The sequence below is a fragment of the Mytilus galloprovincialis genome, chromosome 10, assembly GCF_965363235.1.
Source record: "Mytilus galloprovincialis chromosome 10, xbMytGall1.hap1.1, whole genome shotgun sequence".
NCBI lineage: Eukaryota > Metazoa > Mollusca > Bivalvia > Mytilida > Mytilidae > Mytilus > Mytilus galloprovincialis.
In genome coordinates, this window is record NC_134847.1 from 50,651,063 (window position 1) to 50,668,083 (window position 17,021).

General features: G+C 30.5%; 1 protein-coding gene across 1 annotated transcript; it reads right to left on the reverse strand.

The window, feature by feature from the left end:
- Nucleotides 1-19: 19 nt before the first annotated feature.
- LOC143049514 (angiopoietin-related protein 7-like) lies at nucleotides 20-14,898 on the reverse strand. The gene is made up of 5 exons (XM_076223121.1): nucleotides 14,794-14,898; nucleotides 4,482-4,739; nucleotides 3,073-3,200; nucleotides 2,684-2,780; nucleotides 20-39 (listed from the first exon to the last, which is right to left on the reverse strand). The coding sequence occupies exons 1-5, from the start codon at nucleotides 14,837-14,839 to the stop codon at nucleotides 20-22; spliced, it is 549 nt and encodes a 182-aa protein (XP_076079236.1). The 5' UTR covers nucleotides 14,840-14,898.
- Nucleotides 14,899-17,021: the final 2,123 nt, after the last annotated feature.

A 17,021-nucleotide genomic window follows, 5' to 3' on the forward strand; every position in this document is an offset into this window, starting at 1 on the left:
CATATCATCATTTAAATGTTTAAAAGCCTAATGACAAATCTTAAATTAATAGTTTTATTCAGAATGCTTACACAATTAATATTTCTACTAGACTCTTTATGCTGATCGTCAGGTGAACCAAATGAAACGGTTTAAATTTAATGAATATTTTTTATTCGAAAGCATCTGATAATTTAAAAAATAAAAATTCTTAGGCATTTCACACATTAATTTCTGTTTTAAATTATATGGATTTATAATATGAATTAATACTGCAAGTATTCATTCCAACTGTTAGTTATTTTTTCATCTTCTGAACACTTGCCAATGTTGTTTTCCATTTGTTGCTTGTTGGCTTTATAAATATTTTGATATGAGCGTCACTGATGAGTCTTATGTAGACGAAACGCGCATCTGGCGTACTAAATTATAATCCTGGTACCTTTGATAACTATTATTGGTGTTTCAGGAACAGAATTTAATTAAATGATTTTCTGTTCTGTAAAGGTACAAACTGTTTCACATTTCTTGTTGTAATAAAACATATCCTAGATATAAGAAGTTGTGGTATGAGTGTCAATGAGACAACTCTGCATCCAAGTCACAATTTGTAAAAGTAAACCACTAGAGGTCAAAGTACTTTATTTACTCAAAGCTCGGAGCATATGTGCCTATATATAATAGTATGATATGTGTTTCTGGAATGCTCTTTTTTTCGGTAAATCTCAAGAGAACATTAGTTAATACATTAAAACACAACTTTTTGTGCAATTAACTATGTAATCTGCAATTCAAATACGGAAATGCACCTTCATTATCATTAATCGATCATTAGTTTTGTAGAAGCAAAGTTATGAAAGACGACTTTATTTGTTGAGTACGGAGGTAGACTTTTCCAACAAATTGTCGGCATTCCTATGGGAACAAACTGTGCGCCTCTTCTTGCCGAACTCTTCTTATTTTCATATGAATCGGAGTTCCTCCAGACACTTGTCAAAAAAAAAGAGGATCAAAGAAGCCAGATTATTTAATTTCACTTTCAGATATATTGATGATGTTCTTTCCATAAACAATCCGAACTTTTCTGATTGGGTCCCATTAATATATCCCCCAGAGCTAGAGATTAAAAAACAACAGACACGGCTTCCTCCGCCTCATTTTTAGACTTATATCTCGAATTTGACTTACACAGTCATCTCAGTACCAGCATCTATGACAAACGAGACGATTTTAATTTTGAAATTATAAATTTCCCCCACCTTAGTAGCAATATAGCAACTTCACCTACATATGGGATATATATTTCCCAACTTATTCAATATTCAAGAGCTTGCAGCTCCTACTCAGACTTTGTAAAACGTCATCAGTGTCTGAGTAGTAAGTTGATGAACCAGGGGTATGTCAAAGAACGTCTCGTCCTTTTTCTAAAAAAGTTCATCGGAAAGTACCAAGACCTTGTTGATAAATATTCCGTATCAACTTCTCAAATTATACACGATGGTCTTGATGTATAGATTCTGCGTACTGATGTTGTTTATCATCTTAACAACGTGTTTTATAGTTCTTTCATTTGTCTTTGTTCTATTATTAATATTACTTTTACTGTTGAATGGTTTTATGTTATATCCGTTTCACGTGGCTCGGTACTTATACATCTCGTCAATGTCTTTGTTTTGGCTTTAATTTTTTGGTGGTTTGTTTTGTACATGCGACTTTTTGTATTTTTTTTTGTTCTTATAACGTGACTCTGTACCTTAAAAGATCCCGTCAGAATGATATTGTTCTATGATATGTCATTATGATATATTTCTATTATGAATTACAATATACGTTGAACCACAAACGTCAACATCATTCAATCGCGTAGTGGAATGAACTATTTTTGGATTATTATAAATTCTATATATAACTTTTGGACTAGTTAAAATCTCGGTCTATTTCTGAAATTTATTCTTACATACTTTTGATTTTTTAACCCTGTATGCTAATATTCCTATGTAAATTTTAAAATTGTTTGTATGCACATTGAACGACAAATTTATGTGACGTAAAGAATTTTCTGATGTCAGACACTCAAATCAATGAATGTGTTCGTAGATAGTAGATGTTTTTATGTTTTGTTAGATTGTTCCTTTTAAAATTGTTATATGATGATGACTGATGTACCCATATTTTGACTATTATATTTATTGTGTCTGTTATTAAACGCATTAATGTAAATATGTCAGAAATTGATGAGACTGTCATTAAAGTGAGAGGGTTAGCGCTATAGAACCAGGTTTAATCCACCATTTTCTACATTTGAAAATGCCTGTACCAAGTCAGGAATATGACAGTTCTTGTCTATTCGTTTTTGATGCGTTTTGTTGTTTGATTTTGCCATGTGATTATGGACTTTCCGAATTGATTTTCCTCTAAGTTCAGTATTTTTTGTGATTTTACTTTTTAATTGAAGGGACGAAAATAATTTTAGCGTTATCAATATAATGCACCAGATACGACAATTATTGGTTTTGCGGTGGTCATCGAGTTCAAAATATTTAAAACCCAAAACTAAAAACAAAGAATGAAGAGATGATTAAACCATAAAGGACCAAATATAAGAGCCAAACCCATCTAATGGTCCACGAGTTTTAGCAGCCTTAACGTCACAGCATACATGCATTGTTAAATTTTACGAGATTCCCTATAAATATGCATTTACCTAAGTAGAATTCTCCAATAAGATATCCAAATCCTTTGCTATAGTCCTGCCATGTTCTATAAAAGTCGACAGACCCATCAATTCTTCTTTGTATTACCTATAAAAGGACAAGACAAGAGACATTATTTTCAAAGTTAAGAATACTGTAAACCATCGTATTTTCGTGGATACTTTATTTCGCGTTTTACGCTTCTTTGGTCACATCGCGGCTACATAATTTCGTGATTTTCTTATTTACTATATGTAAAGATCCTAGTTTATCATTTTTGCGGCGATTTATTTTCGCGTTATTTTTCTACTCGAAAAAAACGAGAAAATAAATCTGTCGCAAAACATAAGTTGGTTTACACAATACAAAAGCAGAAGATACCTATAAATATACAACTTACTGTCCAATGCCCACCATCAGTCTCCATGTCACAGTATACTAGCAGTCCTTCGGGAATTCCAACAGGAAAAATTCTATATATTCCACTGTGCTTGTGCTTTACGTCACTACAGTCTGTGTATCCCGTCACTGAATTATGTTAAAAATATAATAGCGATTAAACTCGTGATTTTTTTCATTAATCTGTGTTAATATTTAATTTAAAGACATCGGTGCAATTAACTACAAAACTGAGGAATATGAATATTGCGGAAAAAGAATCGAAAATAACGGTTAATATAAATCTCAATTCCTTCATTTGTTATCAGAACATACATGTAAATCAACGAAATATAAACATTATTTGGTGTTTTAATTCCTGTTTTTGGTACAATAGATTTTCAATGTAAAACCACAAGTTTTGAATCATTTGGCATTTGCTTTTGTATTGCATTTTGACGAAGATAAGCCTCATTTTAAGTTTGATATGTGTCTTTACAATGAAAAAATATGTATTGATATATTTCTGTTCCCAGATTTACTCTTGGTACTCTTGGTACTTCAAAAGTCATTCAGACTTTAACTGGAATGAATATAAATTATAAAAATGGATTATGATTAAACTTAATCTTCAATTCTGAGAGTCAAAATTGAATGGCTAAAACGATTTAAAAACTAAATATTCAATATGAAAATTAAAATAAATATATCGATGAATATCTAACTTAAACCTGACATTTGGAAGTTATCGTGTAGATAGTGTCCAATTTGTCCATGAATATTGAACAAAATGATTTAAGAATATTAATAGTATTATAGTAACTAGTGCATTTTAAAATTATTATTTTATTCAACAAATATGTCAAGCCTCCAACACATTAATGAATCAGCAATCTTTTAAAAACATATCTGTATGAACGAAGTATCCGAACAATGTGTAAAAATGGTGTTAGTCTAATCTAAGAGCATCGAGCTTATAATTCTATACTTTTTTTAAACGAAATGCAAACACCTGTCCTAAGTCAGGGATCTCATGTACAGTGATTGTCGTCTGCTAATGAGGTTCATAAGTGTTTCTCGTTTTTCGTTTTTATATAGATTAGACCGTTGGTTTCCCCGTTTGAATGGTTTTACACTATTAATTTGATGGGCCCTTTATAGCTTTCTGTTCGGTGTGAGCCAAATCTCCGTGTTGAAGGCCGTACCTTGACCTAAAATGGTTTACTTTAATAAATTGTTACTTTGATGGAGATTTGTGTCATTGGCACTCATACCACATCTTTCTATACCTATATATGACGGTATTAAAAGAGTTGTGCTACAACTAATACAGTCTAGCATTTGTTTTCATTTAAGTTATGGTCTGAAACCTGTCTGAAATCTGAATGACTTATAAGGTTAATTGTGATATTACAACAAATCATTACTAACCATTGTTAATCACATAATACTCTGCATTTTCCGTCGCAATGGAATGTGTTGCATCAGCGAATTCCTCAGTATATCCTTTACAAGTCTTTACTTTGCTTTCATACGTAAAACTGGTACAAAGTGGCATACCCCAACAAGATCGTGCGCAATCAGTTCTATAAGGCGTTGTTATTGTGAAAGATTCGTTTTTATTAAAGGAATAACCATTTAAGTTTGCTTTGTTTCCCCATAATACTTCAGTGGCATCTATAAAGGTCACTAAAAATGTAAAAGCATACAATTGAAACCTTAAAGTTCCATTTAACGTTTTCTTATTCTAAATTCTAATTGATGTCTGCAATAACATTTCACAACGCTATAAACCTATGTATATCAGCTGCAGTGTAAAAATGTCAAGTAATAAAATATAAAAGAATAAAAAAAAAATACTTCAATGAAGAGATAGCAATTAATTGTAAATAACAAATTACTGTATTTAGCACAAACGCACAAACCTCCACTTAATGATGTATTTCGATATGCATAGCATTAGGTGACTAAAAAAAGATATTTTGATACATGTTTATAACGTTAATTGTAAATATCCGGCAGCGCATACATATGAAGTATATATGTAGGACTCAAATCTATGGCGGGTTCCAAATCTAGGGTAGATTCCCAATCTATGGCAAATGTGACGCTACAAACGTCAAACAAATCAAATATATGGCAGATTTTTGTTTTCTCCAAATCTATGACAGATTTAACACGTAACGTCACAATTGAATAACGCCATATTACATCGTCGCCGCCGCTAACGATGGTGAAACCCATAGATTTTAGCACCATTCCAGATGAAGATATGTCCCTCGAAACAATTTGAGGAAGGTTTACAGGAAGATATGAACTATTATTAGGAAGAGGGATAGAATGTGCTGTACCGTCAGAACCCCGCGATGAACAATGACACCTCTTTTTCAGTACATGATATTTTTAGAAAAGGAGTTATAGTTAATTGTCTACTGCTGGCAAAGTTTTTAAAGTGAAAGAAAAAATTACCGGTTACCAGTTTGATTTAAATAGTCTTCGAATAAAAAAAAGATATATCAACAATGAAATAGATATTATTTGAAAATTCAAACTGTTCATTTTTATCTAGCATTTTTGTTTTAGAAAAAAACTTCCTTTTTGTTTGTAAAGGGACCTACTAGTTTGATCAATGAATGGGTTTAACAGGTACAATGTACCATGCACAGATTAGAAAATGTTTATTTTTACGGGGCACACCATTTCAGTCTTGCAGTCTGTATTAAGGTAACTTTATGAATTCATCATTTACGAATTGTTCACGATTTTACCATTATGGAATGTTTATTTCACAAAGGTTTATAGACATGCTCCCCTTGTGGTACATGTCAACTTCTTTAGGACAAATCATTAGTCGTGTGTGTACTGCATTGTTTTCCATTTGCACAAGATCTGCCATAGATTTGGAAATAATAAAAATCCACCAAAGACTAGGAAACTACAAAACTTGAGATAGATTAGGATTGTGAAAAATCTGCCAGATATTTGGGATGGCATGACTTCAAATTCGCCATTGATTAGGGATCTGCCATAGATTTGTAACCCACCATAGATTTGAGTCCTACATATATCTTCAAGTTTATAAGATATCCCATAGCACGTATTTACTTTCAGGCATGGTTTCCTATAATGAGGGCTGATGATCATAAGGAAGCTATTAAACCAAGAAAAAGAAAAAGTGAATTTAAAATAACCCCTCCGTAAAGTTTACGTACAACATCATGCCTTGGTTGACCGTTATGGGATATCCGTTTCATAGATCATAGCGGATATGTTCCAATCGTCGTAACTACAATCAAGACCGCTTTTCTCCGAATGTGAGCGACCGAATTATACTTATTACAGTTTTTGTACTCACATGAGCAACATGAATGGTGACACATGTGAATCAGGATCTTCATACCTTTCGGAACACCTAAGATCGACATCAATGTTTGGTGTGGTTTGTTTTCGTCAGTCTTTAAGGGTTTTATGTTATGTTTTGTGTACAGTTTTTATTATATTCGTCTTTTTACCCAAGGCATTGTCAGTTTATTTCCGACTTTGAGTTTGAATGTCCCATTGGTATTTTTCGACTATCCTTTTCTTTCTTTTAAAAACTCTTAATCATTTGTGTTTTGGTGTTTGTTTTTTTTATCTTTTGATTCTGCTGTTTTCTAGGCTTTAGTGATCACCTGTAAAGTCCAACAGTTTTTGGTAATTAGTGTTATTTTTTTAAACGAATTATTGATTCATTTTGATTAGATATAAATCTGTAAATGGCATTTAAATTTAAGATGAATACAAGCATCTCATTAATCATCTTCATGGCATGTTGAGCATAAACCAATTATTATCCTTATTTTCGAACATTATTTTAATTGATTCTGTTATGCAAAGACATTTTGTCGATTTTTAAAAGTTTTTAATCATTATTAACAAATGAAAATTGAAATATGATACATACTATCAATCAAATGACCACGGCTTCTTGACCCTTATTTGTGTTTTTTTTATCTTTGTGTTTGGACAAAAATATCTAAAAGCCAACTTTTGTATGAAAAATATTTTATTAGATTTGATTAAAACAGAAGATATTTATCTGTTGGTTTGTACTTTTCAATATGACATCAATGCTTAAAATATCAGTGCCTTGTTATTGGCAATTCAATTCAAAATGTCATTATGTAAATATATTGTATAATAATGGTAGTTCACTTTTTTTCTATCGTGTTATGCTAATTGTTTGTGTCAGTAAATATTACAACGATTCAATATCTATTTCAGTTGTTATAGGACTTTCACGTTTCTTTCTTCATAATACTGTTCATTGCAAGATGGTTTCTGGCTTTAATATTAATTTCATCAATTGGTCTTTATTTAATTTTATTCGACGTATACTATTTTGTGTCATTATATAAATGTAGTAATCTTTTCAGATTTCTCATTTAGTATACTTCGATACAAACCCATGAGATTATTTTGGGTAAAACACAGCTCAATGTATTTCTCATTGTAGCTTCTAAAACACATTTGTAATGCGTTACCATATTTTTTAGCACTGTTGATTTTTATATTCAAAATATGGCTAACAAGACTTTAATGAACCGTTGTCACTTAATGTTGATTTGATTAGAAATACAAATTGTAAAATATATTGTCTTTCGTTTATTTTCATGTCTTTGGACGGGTATGTATTTCAAAATGTTATGAGTACAGAAACATATTCAGTTTTGTTTCAAAGAAACAAGGCTGATAATTGTATTCGCCAGCTGATGTGAGTTTTTTGTCTGCAAAAGACACAGTAACGAATAAAAAAGTAAAAAGGTCAAAAAGAGTCTTAAGTTGAAGAGCATTATGGGTCAACAATTTCTAAAGGTCTTACCGAATACAGTTAAGGTAATATATCCCTGGGGTATATAATCTTTAGTGTTTTCGAACAATTAAAAGGTTTGTATTTCTCTCCACTTATTGCAAAAGCTATTGCATACATAAGACTAAGATGAATGCATTAAGAACACACATTATACTTTATTTTTTTTTCGTCACCTATAATTAATTGTTGTATGGAGGAAGTGTTAGAATGTACCAAATATTCCATGACATTAGATATAAGATGATGTGGTATGAGTGCCAATGGGACAACTCTTCAACCAACTTTATTTTTTATCTAAATATGCAAAGCTATCATTTCAAACAAATATTCACAATACTTGAAAATATCTTATTAAATATCGAATACAAAACTCTTTGATTAAAATCCCATGAAAATGGAACAAACAATATGAATGATTTAGTGGCTATTTTAGACGTACTTTATTGTAAACGGATAAACACATATATAGTTCCGCTTTGTAGAACATGTATTTTTAATTCAGAATGGTCGTAAAATATCAATAAATTAGAGACCTGACTGCAGTCTATACAAACACTTCAATAATATTAAACATTCTTTAAAAAACGAAAAATATGAATTCATTCAGTCTATTCCTTAAGTAAATTAATAAAGAATTCATATAAATGAATATCAATATTATGTTTGAATTTATTGTGTATCGGAGCCAAAAAATCAACAATGCACCTATCAACCATTCAATTAAATTGTATTGTTGATCTCCAACTAATTTTCAGTAAGTGCGAATACTCTTAGATAGGTACTTTGGGCTGTGAATGGTGTTGTGGGATTTATGTCGGATATCGATTTATGATTCCTAAATTATTTCTTGTCCTAAGTCTCAATGTCCTTCTAAGTAACCATTTGACGACCGAATCAGAAACAGTTGAGTTGTGTAAGACCAGTGTCGCAAAGGTTCATAAAATTAAACAATGCATTTTTTTATTGTTTAATTTAATGCTCACCATTTGAAATTTTTTCTAAAAAACACTATGATTAAAACAACAAACATTCTCTGAAACGGTCATCGTTTAAACGTTATCTGAAACGGTTGCCGTTACTTTTATTGTTGTTGTTGGCAACAGTTGTTTGACGTTTGGAGTACGTGTTTTGTAACATATTATTGGCATATCCATATGACTACAGTGAGGTTCTTCTTCTTTACAGATAATTTTTTATTGGTACGAGGCAAGCTCTACCTAGTAGCTTTAGATCTATGGACAATTAGAAAGAAACTAGTATGATTTGATTTAGTTTTTTACTTTTGTTGTTATTGTGGCCCGGATTGATTTTCTCTCAGTCGATTTATGACCTTTGAACAGCGGTTTTATACTGTTGCGTTTATTTATACAAACGATGTTTTTCAATAATTTGAATAATTATATGTTGCCATGACTTCAAGTTTTCAATATTTTGTTGGTCTAAAACGTTTGATTTTGACTGTATTAAAAAGTCAAAGTCCGAGGTGAAACTCACAAAGGAAATTTCTAAAAAAAATTCTTGATAATGGTAAATCAAGAAAACGCTTCTGATGCGCCGTATTTATCAAACTCAATGTAATTTTAATTATGTGACATTATCGCTATTTTGTGCGTTTTTTCTTTGATTTGTTTTGTGATAATTTTTCATATAATGCTACTCGCCTGAGATGGAAAATTATCGCTAGAAACTAAGCAGGCACGTGGCGTTGCTAACGAAATTGACATGAAGTTGACAACGTCGTCATGGGTAAAATAGCGATAAACAGATTATCATTGGTCAACTCAACTTGATTGCCTTTCTCGCTTTCGACGTCCCGGCTCAAGCGAAAAAATCCATTTCGTTGAGATGATCAACGATAATCTATAAATATTGATCTTATCTAATGCATAAAGGATGTCACAGATATTGTTCAGCTTTCGTCATATCTTGACTTACATCTATTAATATATAATATTAGATCAATGTCAGAAAAATATAAAAAAAAAATTGTATGAGGCTGAGAAACTTTTTTTCGCCGAGTACAAAAAAAGTTATATTTTTATGACATTGACCAATTATTGTTTTTATACTTCAACTTAAATTAATACATTTTTTGATCGAGTTAAGTCTGCCAATTGATATTTTATCGTATGTTTTTCTTTGTTGTGATGTTATGCTATTGTTTCAGAAAAAGGGAGAAGGTTTGGATCCATTAAAACGTTCAATCCCGCTGCAAATGTTTGCACCTGTCCTAAGTCAGGAATCTGATGTACAGTAGTTGTCGTTTGTTTATGTAATATATACGTGTTTCTCGTTTCTCGTTTTGTTTATATAGATTAGACCGTTGGTTTTCCCGTTTGAATGGTTTTACACTAGTAATTATGGGGCCCTTTATAGCTTGTTGTTCGGTGTGAGCCAAGGCTCCGTGTTGAAGGCCGTACTTTAACCTATAATGGTTTACTTTTTAAATTGTTATTTGTATGGAGAGTTGTCTCATTGGCACTCACACCACATCTTCCTATATCTATAGCTTTTTAAATCGTAACACAAATGTCAAACTAGTTTTTATCCCTTAATGGACTCTTTATTGTGGAGAAAGTGTTCCATGATGAAATTGACATTATACAAAATATAGCTATGTTACTATATTTAGGAAAAAAACACAGCTAGTTGCAGTATAAATAAGAATAATGTGTGTTGGTTGGGATCAAAACTGAGCTATAAAAGAGATGAAATTGATTTTCCTGCAAACACTTTTCATATTCTCAAAGTAGTATTGCGGCCTAGCCTGTTTGTTTAAATATTGTTTGAGACACGGTTTTGAAAATGTTCGATTGTTAATTTCTTAAAAATCATATTTTGTTTCCATTGAAAGGTATACACGAAAACTATTTCAAAACTACATTGATATTGAAAATATAATCATTGTTTCTTTATGTTTTGACAAAAATATGTTTGTATCTTAATATACTTGGAAGATATGTTTGTCATAAGCAACAAACCCTTGCCCTCTTAAAAGATCAATGGTCAATGGTAATCTTCTGTAAGAGATATCTAGAAGCATTTTTTTTTTCACTTACTATATAAATAGGAAAATGTGGTATCATTACCAATAAGGCAACTCCCAGTTGTGCCCATAAATGGTCTCAGTTGTCTTTAACTTTCTCTTGAAATCGATTTTTTTTGTCAGACAGAGATGTTTTATAGTCGGACCTAATTGGATTTCGTTTTAAGGTTTGAAAGGATTTCCAGCAAAGCGTGACTAGTGGCAATATACATGAATTTAGCAGCTTAAATTGTTACGAAAAATCATAACATTTTGCGGTTTTTTTTCAAGTGCATTAGCAAATAGTCCCTATATAATTTGATATAAATTTCATAATCATATTTACTTAACAGCGAAACAAGCATTTATATAGATAACTCAGACGCTCTTTGTGTTTGAGCAATTGTTCTGAATATCAATTAGTAATATTAATATTTAAAAATTTTGTTCGATACTAACTATAAGTTTTATTATCCCTCTTCTTATTTTTTTAATATTTCGTTGTTTTTCATGCAGTCGTTGTCTCTAAATATAAACATGTTCAGAAATCAACCACTATGCTACTTTATGAACATACAATTCATTATCCATTATTTAATGTGCAATTTTGCCATGAAATCTTGAAAAACCTGGAAGTTAAGAGATCCATTTAGTCATCATTAATTATATCTCAAATATCAAATGAAGCCTTATTGTTTTCGTTTTAGTAAATTCGATAGACATATGATTTGCTCCAATTAGGGAGGTAAATAAAATCAAAAAGCAATGTATTTAATGATAAGTATTTAAAGGTTGCTTTTAATAAATAGTTGTTTATCAATATGAAATCGAACGAACTCTATTGTTTATTATTTGATGTCATTGAATATGTTTTAAACATTAATGTATGTTTTCAAAATAACAACTTTAATTTTATATTTGACCTGAATTTGTCATTGAAAGTTACATTTTAAAGTACAAACTTGAATTATATTCGCAAAAAACGGCAGTTCCATCAATACACTCTAAAGACCGAGAGAAAAAAATAGTTGATGTCTTGCATTGACTCAACTGTTGCTGACCTATTCTGTTTCCCCTCTGCTAATATTTTATGTCAACAGCAAGTTTCTTTATCAACCAACTTTCTTAAACATCTGTGTGCATCAAATTATGTTGAAAATAGAAATAAATCAAAATGGTTCGTTGTAGTTGGATCGCCTTCATATTAGCATCCAGAGAAGATATTTTTATCTATAATATAACTATCGAAAAGTGAAATTCTTTAGTCTCTTAAGTTCTTGAGAAGGTTAATTTCGTGTATTCTTTTTAAATTTGTGTGATAGCTGTTGTACAAAAGCTGACGTTATAAGTAATTGTGTTTGTCGAATTAAAAAAAAACATAAAGATATGACATACGACACAATAAAATAAATAGAAGATAAGTAATGACACTTATAAATACAAAGGAGACGTTTAAATTCATAATATAACATAATTTTACATTGCTTTTGAATAAAATGCTAAATCACTTACAAAATTGTTACTACATTTAACAGGTACCATAATAGACCTATCACGAGAGCAGATTTATCTAATTGACGTAACATTATATAAATAACACATAGCTGAGAGGGTGATAGAGCAGATTGGTACCCCGAGAAAACATTGTCAACCGCGGCAAAGTCAATGTTGACAATGTTTTTTCAAGGGAAACCAATCTGTTCTATTACCCTCTCAACTATGTGTTATTTAATTTATCGTACTGAATGTCCTATTATTATTGTCTTTTACAAATGAATTTTATTTAAAAGTGTTTTCTATGACGTCACGTACATAACAACGTTACAGGTATTAGAAAAATCAACAGAAGTGAAACAAGATGTATTATATTTTTTTTTTATTTTGACAGTCAAATAATAGAATCTGAGTCTAAACGTAGAACTTAAGCAGTCATTGTCTTTAATAACTTGATGTAAATTCCTTACATTGTCCCTTAAATTATCGATTTTTGATTGGTCTGGACGAAAGAGTGACATTCAAATAAATTATCACCCTCGCAGCCATGTGATAGAGTAAATTAACACCCTCGTATTAACCAATCAAAATATTGCATTTTAACGTGAAGTATAATAAAAATATTTATCATGCGACAACAACTGGCATATGCACATGAACATGCGATGGGGTTAAAATTAAATCTTAACAACTTAACCCCATCTTGTTGAAAAAAAAATGAGTATATATATATATATATATATAAATACAACATCACCATTAAATAACTATAAAATATACAAATATTAGATATTTCGGATAACAGATATCCTTCTTCAATAATAGCACGATGTCAAATGAATCATGTCAATATATTCAAACTGAGATACTTTTTCTAAATCTTGAATTTATACAATTTAAGCGAACACCACAGACGCTGATACAATTTTTGTATATACAAAATTTCGACCTCATTTAACTCAAAAAGTAGCACATGAAGGTATATATGTTTTATTACATATTTGATTTAATCAGGTAAAAAATAGCCTATATGCAAATTTTCATCAACTTGTAAATACAGGATCAAAACTGTATCGTATGCCTTTAAATATGTAGTTTCTGTTGTAATTGCCCTACCGTTGTCTAATTTATACCATCCTGGATCGGTTAGGACATTTTTGATCTTTTTGTTTGAGGACTGCCCTCAATGCAGTTATAACATCTCAACTGTCACAACCTTTGGAAATCTAGAGTTGTGCCAGTTCACAACGAAAATAACTACTTTCATTTGGCATATCTTAGTAATCTTTGCGCCGTGTTTGGAAATTTTAAAATTGTATCAGCGTCTGTGGTGTTCGCTTAAATTGTATAAATTCAAGATTTAGAAAAAGTATCTCAGTTTGAATATATTGACATGATTCATTTGACATCGTGCTATTATTGAAGAAGGATATCTGTTATCCGAAATATCTAATATTTGTATATTTTATAGTTATTTAATGGTGATGTTGTACCCTTTTTGACTTGTTATATATTATATTTTGTAGTGTACAGAATCATATTACATGATCCATCGCCCTGTAAGATTGATCGTTGACTATTTATTCAGTCATTTTATATATATATATATATATATATATGTCATAAGAAGCTGGCGTATGATTTTCATTACGACAACTATCAAATGAGTCCAAATGATTTTGATTCAAGTATCTATAGGTCACCAACATGTTTGTCAACAACTTAATACTCCTATAATTGATAGGCATTGTAATTCCACCAAAAACATAGTCCGTCACGTCCGGTTTCATAATGTATCGACAGTTGTATGAAATTATCCTGCATTTAATTGTCTAAGAATAATATCTCGTTTGTTCTAAAGCAGTATTCAGTCAGGTTTTTTTTTGGTGTTTATATAAATATTTTGGACATTGAAGTTGACAGCACTATTAAAGCTTGTAAACAGGGGAAAACAATGAGAACATTAGATTGGTTTACTTCCAGTGATGGTTATTATCTTATATGCAATAAATGTAATGTGAAATATGTTTTAAACAAACATCAATTCGGTAAAATATTTTGAAAAATTAAAATTCAACAAAGATTAATAGGTTAAAAATACTGGTAGTCTTACAACTATAAGTAAAAATGATGAAGGTGGTTGCAGCGGTAGACGTAGATTTATTGTATATGGTTTCATTTTAGCTAAGTGGCATGTAGTAGAAATCGTAACATAAAGCATTGTTCTCTCTGAGTTTGGTAATAAATAATAGAACCACGCGTACGTTGAAGTTTGATCAAAAAGATGATAATAATACTCATAAAACAATAATAAAAATAATTAAAATGACAATAAAAAACATCATTATTCTAATATTGTTCTTGTTACTTACCTTCTAGAATCAGCACAAAAATGATATCCGTCAAAGTCGACATCATTCGATAAACTGATGGATTGAACGCAAACTTATTATTGAAATCATTGAAGAAAGAATTGAAATTTAATTTGATTGAGTAATACAAACTATTTGTTCGGGAACCGTATAGTCTTTCGCTTATAAAATAACATTTAACATGACTATTGATTTGTTCTTAACAACTATTGAGTAATCAGTTTAGTCAATTGAGTATTAATTATTGATATTGGTTGAATCGCTTATTTAATTGAAAGATGACTTTTTATGAGTATAAACAACACTTAAAAATGTCATGCTTCTGAAGCGCTTTCTTGATTAACCTTCATCAGTAACGCTCAAATATGAGTATGTGTAAGCAAACTCAAGGATATATAAATAAAGTTTTCATAAAGATAACATTTGAGAGCATGGTGAAAAGTAAAACAAAGTACAACATCGTTGAAGACAACCACAACAAAGAAAGAAAACCCATAAAAATATGATCATTTATAAGATAACATAAATTATTGACAAAAAATGCATTAGGGGAATAATGTTGCAAGCTCTTCTTACATGTAAACATCTAACATCTTATATACCTACGATTGAAGAAATAGCAATGTCTATGACGTTTAAGTTTGATAACGTCTTCGTTTTGGGTACAATTCCAGGACGGGTTTAACTTGTTACTAGAACTTTCTAATAAAACCCATAATTAATATTCAAACAAACTATTGTTGATTTTGGACACGGCTTACATTTGAACTTTGGTTTTACCTTTTAACATATTACTAGTACTTCGGTTTGATAAACAAAAAATACTTCATCAGCTTGTATGAAAATCAAAAAAAAAAAATCATTTCTATATATTTCACAACTTTTTTTTAAAGTTATTAGAAAAACTGTTAAGCTTTGATAATATGCAACATGTTTTGAATTTGTTCTCACGTCGTACCATTGCTTTTGTGGATTTTAGTGTTTATTATAGAAACACATTGTGCAATCTCAAGGATTGTAGATATAAACGAAGGGAACGATGAATTATACTCCATAGGTATTTACCAGGAGTGAGTATACCCGTTTTAAGAATAGTTAAAATGAGATGCAGTGCATTAATCAATTAAACGACAAACGGGAAAAATAACTTAAAGACATCTACGTTCGATTTGCAGGCTACAATAAATAACGATACTCTTTTTGCTCGAAATAGGAATTTATTTTTACTTCTATATAATGCATACAAAGAGAATAATACATTTTAAAAGGTGGTTGATGATGATTAAAGTTTTTAAGGACCTTCAACGGCTATACAGCCCTTGCACGGTCGGCGTAAGGTGACTAGGGTGTCTTTTTCCAACTTGGATATAACAATCAACAGATAACTATTGGTCTAGATCATAAATGAAATGTGCAAATGTTGAGAGTATTATGTAATTCACGTGTAAGACTACAAATGTTAACATAGAAAATTATGTGTTTTTATCTTATTTACGACTGTATATTCTAAAAAACACAAGGTTTTTGTTTGATTCATTTTTACCACACTTGGCCAAATAAGGTGAGATAGTATGGGAGATAACTCAGATAAAGTAAATTTACAATAGAAAGTGTTGTGAATTTACTTATTTTAATATGTGGCAAGAAAAATAGTCCGGTGACCCTAATTTTTCTTTATCTTATCTGAATTCGAAGTCAGGTTATGAGAGCTATCTTCTCATATGTTATCTTAAATTCTATGCTGTGGTTTTCTCATTATCACATTATTATTATCTGACAATTTTACGCAACCTATAGCGTGAAAGAATATCTGATAACACATCCTTTTTATTGTATTTTTAAAAAAGCATGATAAAACTCCATTTTGACAAATTATTAAAAAAATCTATGGATTTTAATTAAGACGCAAACGCCACATTAAAGGTCCAATCCATTCGTAAAGGACCGATATCATGGCTTAAAGAATAAAAACAAATAATACTCTGCAACACAATTCACAGATAACTTCAATTAAAGCACCAAACGTATCATTTGTGCAATTAAAATTTATTACAGTAAAAATGAAGAGAAAAGACATTAAGATAAATTGACAAAGTATATCAAAGTAGTTTATTTGTGTCCGAGGTAACATTTAAGAAGCTTTAAGTAACAACACAGACTTTTTATCAAAGGCTATTGATATATAAATAATGAATGCAATGAAATGTATGGTATTTTTTCACATATAT